Genomic DNA, 8031 nt, shown 5'->3' on the forward strand with positions numbered 1-8031 from the left:
TTAAACCATTTTCCGTCTCTTTTTTAGCTTTGACCAGCGGTGTAGCGACCGTCTGCGATCCAGCGGATGTGAGTTGTTTGGATGATAGCTTTCCTCCACTGGGCAGCACGCCCCGTGGACAAGTCAATCATGTGCCTGTTGGAACAGAGGAGTTACTCACCCTGCCCAGCAATGGGGAAAGTGATTGTTTTAACTTATTTGAGACTGGATTTTATCACTCAGAGCTAAACCCCATGAACATGTGCAGTGAAGAGTCAGAAAGACCAGCAAAGAGATTGAAAATGGGCATTGCTGTTCCTGAATCCTTTATGAATGAGGTTTCTGCAAATAATTTGGGTGTGGACTTTGAAAATCACACACATCATATCACCAGTGCCAAAATGGCCGTGTCTGTGGCTGACTTTGGCAGTCTGTCTGCCAGCGAGACCAATGGTTTCATCAGTGCCCACGCTCTGCATCAGCATGCCGCCCTTCATTCTGAGTGACATGAGTGAGGGGCCCAGAAACAGTGGGTGTGCAGTACCAGTACCAGGAAAGTATCAGGTTTGCTTAGTCTTTCACTGGAAGTTTGAACTTTTTTCACTATGACATCAGTGATGTCAGTATGTATAGAACTATATCTTGATTTATCAAGAGTATTTTCATTTTCAATCCATAAATGTGGAAATGAACTATGATCAGCAGAGTTGGGGACTAAGATTGAACTCTGTGGTGCAGCTTTAAGCTCTGCTTATCTCTTCCTCATCCCCAGTACCTCTTCCCCACTCCCTTCTTTTTCTATTTTCTGTTCCCCACTGCCCTCACTCCCAATTTTAAAACCTGTAGACAGAGGCCACCAGCTCAAAACCAGCACAGATGTTCTGAACTGAAGGGAGTGGCTTCTATTCATGTAAATTCCTTTTGCCGTAATGGATGCAGTGGAATAACAATGTTTACAGGTACCGATCCTGATCCCTGCTCAATGTAGCATTTTTTGGTTTTATTTTCTTAATTAAATAAAAGCAGGGGTAGGTTTCTTTAAACTGCACAAACATGCAAGGATTTTTTTAAAAATGGAAACTTCTCTCATGTTGTTCAACTAGAGCACTTCAGTTTACAAAACAGCAAGTCCATCTTTATGGAAGCCAGCACGAGGAACTGCGTGCAAATTATGAAGACGCTTGCTTGGATCCTGTTTCAGAATTCTAGACCAGGGCTACCTTACACAGAATTGGTCATTTTACTGCCGGAAGATTTCTGTGTAACTTCAGTTATTGGCTAAAAGTTTGGCATTTGAAGGTGTGGTATTTAGATGGGGTTTTGTCCACCATTATCAAGATTGTAATCATAAAAATCATACCAGTCATTGATAATTTAGTTTATCCTGAGGCAGTTGACTTGCAGGGCACAGTCTACAAAGCCTAGGATGTTGCCACTCATTGGTTTACATTTTGGGACACCTCTTAAGTTTTTTTATAGTGGTGCAGTTCAAAGTGTTAATATTTAGGAGGGATTTCTAGATTTTAGACATAAAATGCAGTAGAACCTTGAAGTATATTTAAACTTTTCTGTTTAGCTTGAACAGTTACTGGCAAGAAAAATGTGAGTTCCTATCTGAAATAGAATGGTACGTTACCACTTTAAGTTTTAAAAAGTGATTGACGTTCAGTTGCATCTCAAACTCAGTTTTATTTTTATTCCAAACATTGTGAATGAGAAGCCATTGTCTTAAACTTAGGCCATTTTTGCTGTATAGACATGCATCTTTAAGTTATAAGGTGAATTCAAACAATATGTAATGCAGTATTAGGATGTGATAAGCTTTGCTTTTATAGTTCAGTTAAAACACAGAATTTTACTTTTTTTTTTTTTTTGCACTGTCAATTAAATTTTTCAGTTTCTACTAGTTGTCTTGCTTTGCAGAAACTTAAATGTTTGGCTACATTGCTGATATTTGTAAGTATAAGTCGCTTCAAGGTTGTGCTGATGAATAGATAGAATGTAGTTACCTTAGTAGTGATGGAAAGGGAGGGTATTTATTATACAAACTGTGAACTGCAATGACATCCTTAGTTTTGGATGATGTGTATTCTTTTCTTTGCAGCATTTTAATGAAGATTGCTTTGAAGTGTTTACGCATTAGCACATTTACTATAAAAGTTAGTTTAGCACAGTGGACGAAAAGTAGTTAAATTAATAACTTAAAGTCAGTCTCTAATTTATACATCTAAAGTCTAGCATTCCTGTATGCACACAGTAAATAATGGGTAGCCTGGGTTCTGTGTTGCTTTCAGATATTTTTTTCCAAGTTGTCAGCTTCTTATTGCTGTGGTGTTGTGCTAAACTTTGAACCTAATTTCTTTTGTTAAAAATGAATACACCTATAATTTAGTAAGATACTGGCCATACTCTTCCATTGTTATAACTTTAATTTTTACTCTGGGTTTACAGTGGCTGGTCTGTATAAAATAATTTACACAAAGATGACTGAATGCTAATACCAGTTGCACTTAAATGAACATGCCCATTCTCAGTAGCTGATGCAGTAATATATTCAGTTTATCTATGCATTGCTGGGATCTTGATACAAGATGGAAACAGTGTTTCTTATCTGAAGTTTTGATTATCAGCAAGTTGAATGGACACTTTAGTTATTTAAATAAAGATTTTTGACCAAAATCCAGAAATGATATGAGAGAAAAATAATTTCCAGCTAGTTTAATGGATTTTTAAACGCCAATCTGATTTTAGCCTCTTAGAGAGCGCTAACTGGCTGGTAACGTTTACTTTTAATTCCTTGTTAAAATGAGGCAATAATTTGCAAGATTTTTGTATATATATGTAAAGTCTTCATCTCTTTTTAGATCTAATTCAATATTTTCTGACTGCTTCCTCCATGTATAATACCATTTTTGTGCATGCTTGATGTGACATTCATAAATTGTACCACTATGACTTTATTCATGTAAAATAGCTATTTATTGAATTTCCTTTTAAATCTGGATTTACTGGGTTTTTTCCTTTCCGTTTAAGCATCTTAACAGAGAATTTGTTACTGTTTATTAGAAGAATTGCGTTTGAGAGCATGAAAATAACTGATTTGCAGTCATAAGAAGAAACAATAATGCCTTTATTATCAAGTGTTAAGCACAATTCTTATAACAAACTGTGATAAATTCTTTTTTCTTTTTCCTTTGCCATATTATTTTTGTATGAACAAACCAAAAATCCATGGTGAGCAGTTGCAGTGTTGGCTGATGTGTCTTTTATGTACAGGGGGTTTGAAGAGGACAGCGGATTCATTTAGAAGTGAAACTGGTGCTGTGATTATAGCAATACTTTACTTTTGTTAGTTGTACTCCACTTTTTCATGCTAGCTTTTTCAGTGTTTAGTTTTCCTCTTGTCATGGTCAACTGCTGAATTTACTTGAAGGATGTAGAATACTGTTTAAACAATACTAAAGTGTGTACAATTAGGTCAAAGAATTGTGCAATTGTTTCCTTTTTAATTTTTACAATTGAGGGTCATAATATTTGAGAACGTCAGATCGAATAGAGCATAGTGATACTGTTTAATTTAACCAAAGTCTCTAGTGAATACTTCAACTTTGAATGTAAACCAACAAATAAACCTGACCACCAAGGAGATTGTTTGCCCAGAGTTTCAAAGCACATTGTCTACAAATGGAAATCGAAATAATTTATAAAAATATTGACATTACTATGTTTTTTAAAAAGTTCTTAATTTTTTCACTAAAAGGAGGAAACTATTAGTTTTATTGTTAAATATGGTAGATATTAAAACTCCTCTTAGATGACCAGTGATTCCAATTGTCCCAGTTTGAAATAAGTACGCTGTGAGTATGAGATGATTAGTGACAATCAGAACAAGTTTTAGTATCAGATGTTCAAGAGGAAGTTGCTATTGTTGCATTGATTTTAATATTTGTACATAAACACTGATTTTTTTGAGCATTATTTTGTATTTGTTGTACTTTAATACCTGGTGTACAGTTCCAGAAATAAAAATCTGGAAATCTTTTTTTTTCTTGGTTCGTGTGAGTATTTGCCACAAATAGATTTTTATTTAATAATTCTTAAGCTATAACACATGGGTAGATATTTAACCACTGTTAAGTTGGTTTTAGATGTAGTAAATAAGATATTTGATAGGTAAGTAATAAAATTGGTAGATAAAATAAGTTTTCTTTAACTCCTCTAAAATAAATTTCCATCTATAATAAAATTCTCGTTATCCCAAAGTGGGGATTGTACATACTTTTAGTTTCATTCAGGAAGTATTTATTGAATGTCTGTTATGTTTCAAACAAGTTTCTCAGTAACTGTTGTCATTTAGGAAGACATGAAATCTGAAATTTGATCAGATGTTATTATTTGACAATATATTTATAGTAAACTAGTCTTCCTTATCATAATATTCATAGTTTAGTAGACTCTAGAAATATCTGCCCTAAGTCTTCATCTTTTCAAGCTAAATACCTCACCTTAGCCTAATTTCACAAGTCTGTCCCCATATTTCACTTGCTCTGACCAGAGCTTTTTCTCTGTAGTTCCATTCTTAATATGCAGTGATCAGATTGCACATAATGTCCAGATTTTGTACAAGGACAAGAGGAGGATAAAAACCTTGACGTCTCTGCTTCAGTTGCTTATCTAAAACCACATTTCTTCCTTAATGTGCAGGGCTATCTGGTGGACACATACACAGAAGTGCCTTCAAAGGAGGTACAAGGACCAGTGTTTTGAATACAGCCAAGAGGTCAGCCAAACGCCATATAAGAGCATAGCGCTTTAGTCTTTTAGGGGAGGGGGGAGAGCCTTGTGGGAGCAGAATAATCTAGTCACTTGTAGACCTTACCCATTTTGGCCATAATTTCCATCAATGGTATACTTTTTGAGCCAGCTGCTTCTCTGACTTAAAGATTTCATGTCATCTGTAAATTGGGTATTTCATTATACACACTCTCTTTTTTTTTTTTTTTTTTTTTTTTTTGCGGTACGCGGGCCTCTCACTGTTGTGGCCTCTCCCGTTGCAGAGCACAGACTCCGGACGCGCAGGCTCAGTGGCCATGGCTCACGGGCCCAGCCGCTCCGCGGCACGTGGGATCTTCCCGGACCGGGGCACGAACCCGTGTCCCCTGCATCGGCAGGCGGACTCTCAACCACTGCGCCACCAGGGAAGCCCCACACTTTCATTTTTAACTTAAATTAGTCCCTGGGATATAGCACTGTTTACAGTTTCCCACCCAGGTAAGTGATCTCTGATCTTTATTCTCTTCTCTGTGGCTATCTGGGTTCTCTGACAAAACAGTGCACAGGGCAGTGAAGTCATAGTCCTAGACCAGAAATGCTCACATTTTTCAAGGTTTAATATACTATAGCTGGCATATTCACTTTAGAGAGACACATGCTCTATAGTGTACCTCGATTTTGATGAGATTGTTTTTACACAAAAAGCCAATACTGCCACAAAGTTGTTTCCTGGTGTAGAATTAATAAAAGCATTTCATAAGCATGTCAGAAATGATATGTCATTTATAAACCTTAAAAAAATATTCTAGTAAGGAAAAAGTGGTTCTTTAAAAAAAAAATCAGTGTTTTATTTTTTTAAAATATCTTCACCTCTCCAGTCCAGACCAAGTCATGGTACTGGGTACGCTTTATAGTACCATTGTAAGCATTTTATCAGCAGGAACTATGTTTTATTCTTTGAATCTTCCAGGACCCTTCACATAGTAGGCATTCACTAAATGTTTGATGACTCTTAAGCTGATGGTGACGTTTCTCCCTACTTAAAATAATCAAACTTTTAAGACAAAAGTTAAAATAACAGTATGAAGAACAATCCAGATTAAATAATTAACTTTTTACCATATTTGTTCTCTTTCTATATAATATGCATTTTTTTCTGACTTATTTATTTATAAATTTATTTTATTTTTATTTATTTTTGGCTGCGTTGGGTCCTTGTTGCAGTACGTGGGCTTCTCACTGCGGCGGCCTCAGCTGCGGAGCACGGGCTCTAGAGCGCAGGCTCAGCAGCTGTGGCGCACGGGCCCAGCCGCTCCGCGGCATGTGGGATCACCCCGGACCAGGGCTTGAACCCATATCCCCTGCATCGGCAGGGAGACTCCCAACCACTATGCCACCAGGGAAGTCCTCTGACTTATTTTTAAAAAGTCTTTTACATTGCAATACTTCACTCCTAAATACCTAATATGGCCACAGGAGTTAAGTTTCTGTATTTTACATAAAGTTCTGAGTAATAGGATCTTATTATTTATTTATTTTATTGCTGTACGCGGGCCTCTCACTGTTGTGGCCTCTCCCGTTGCGGGGCACAGGCTCCGGACGCGCAGGCTCAGTGGCCATGGCTCACGAGCCCAGCCGCTCCGTGGCATGTGGGATCTTCCCGTACCGGGGCACGAACTCGTGTCCCCTGCATCGGCAGGTGGACTCTCAACCACTGCTCCACCAGTGGCTTGGCTTTTTTAACGATATGAGTCTCCTGGCATCTCAGAATCTTGGCGGCACAAATAAAAAACAAATGAGCCTGAGAAAAAGAGATGCTTCCGTGGATTTACATGGACATACATGATAAATACTACAGAGAAGAAATGGATGGGGATTTTAGGGGTTGGCGGTTGGGGATTGTAAATTTCCATAGGTTGGTTAGGCAAGGTGACAGGGGATGAGCTGTATGGCTATCTGGGGGGAGGTTTTTGGAGGCAGAGAGAACTAGTGCAAAAGCCCTGAGGTGGGAGTGTGCCCGGCAGGCTCTAGGAGTGGCAAGGAGGCAGGTGTGGCTGGGTGGAGTGAGCAGGACCTGCGATCAGAGGTAATGAAAGACCGGCATTTACTCCAAAGCAGGAGTAATCAAAGAGTTCTGAGCAGAGGCGGGTTAGGATCTGATTTGTGTTTGAAAGAATCCCTCTTGGTGTTCTATTCTGTAAAAGGCGCAGGAATGGAAACAGGGAAGGCAGTTAGGTGGCCACTGAAATTGCAATAAACTGAGAAAAGCTGTTGGTGTAGCAGTGGAGATGGTCAGAATCTGGTTGTATAGGTGCCATGTTAGGATTTGAGGGGCCCAAAAAATAACACCCTCCTCCCTATCCAAGTTTGGAACTGAGGGTTGGATGCAGGAGTCAGGTTGATGGAGATCAAAGTAACTCTTACTAATAAAACTGGAGAATGTGGCTTCAGAGCTGAGGCCAGGTCAGCTCACTAATACTCTACCTCTGAACTAAACTCACTCCTTCACTGGCTGGGCTGACTACAGGCTACTCCCTGCACAGGGCAGAGAGCAGCCCAGAACAGACTCAGCTGGGAGAGTCCACAGAAAAGGAACTAGAGGGGTTTGGGCCATGGGTGCCTAGTTCTTCCCTAAAGATAATCTCAGAAAATCACTCTTTCGCCAGTGGGTGGAGAAAGAGGCAGGAGAATTACTTATGGAAGCTGTCCAAATATGAGAAGTGTGGAATAGGGGATAGGTGTTCCTCCCACCACCGTCTTTTAACTATAATTCCATGCCAAAACAATCTTACACTCTTAAACTGTGTGTGTGTGTGTGTGTGTGTGTGTAAATGTTCACATACAGTAAATAGTATGATGACCCCCCATTTTCCCCTTAACCAGCTAAAACAATCTTTTTTTTGTTTCTGTTAAATTTTTTTTAAAAATAAATTTATTTATTTTTGGCTGTGTTGGGTCTTTGTTGCTGCATATGGGCTTTCTCTAGTTGCAGCGAGCCGGGGCTACTCTTCATTGCAGTGCACGGGCTTCTCATTGTGGTGGCTTCTCTTGTTGTGGAGCATGGGCTCTAGGTGCACGGGCTTCAGTAGTTGTGGCACGTGGGCTCAGTAGTTGTGGCACGCGGGCTCTAGAGCACAGGCTCAGTAGTTGTGGCTCACGGGCTTAGTTGTTCCATGGCATGTGGGATCTTCCCAGACCAGGGCTCGAACCCATGTCCCCTGCACTGGCAGGCAGATTCTTAACCACTGTGCCACCAGGGAAGTCCCTAAAACAATCTTT

The 8031-nt window shown here is 39.2% G+C and overlaps 1 protein-coding gene across 1 annotated transcript in view; it reads left to right on the forward strand.

Moving 5' to 3' along the window:
• The window catches only part of MIER3 (MIER family member 3), a 29061-nt gene extending 25039 nt beyond the window's left edge, over positions 1 to 4022 (forward strand). Inside the window, exon 12 of the mRNA XM_024765385.1 lies at positions 28 to 4022. Coding sequence (XP_024621153.1) covers positions 28 to 485 — 458 coding nt within the window. The 3' untranslated portion in view covers positions 486 to 4022. The remainder of the gene's footprint in view (positions 1 to 27) is intronic.
• Positions 4023 to 8031: the final 4009 nt, after the last annotated feature.

This window comes from Neophocaena asiaeorientalis, unplaced genomic scaffold (assembly GCF_003031525.2).
Source record: "Neophocaena asiaeorientalis asiaeorientalis breed wild unplaced genomic scaffold, Neophocaena_asiaeorientalis_V1.1 scaffold198, whole genome shotgun sequence".
Classification (NCBI taxonomy): Eukaryota; Metazoa; Chordata; class Mammalia; order Artiodactyla; family Phocoenidae; genus Neophocaena; species Neophocaena asiaeorientalis.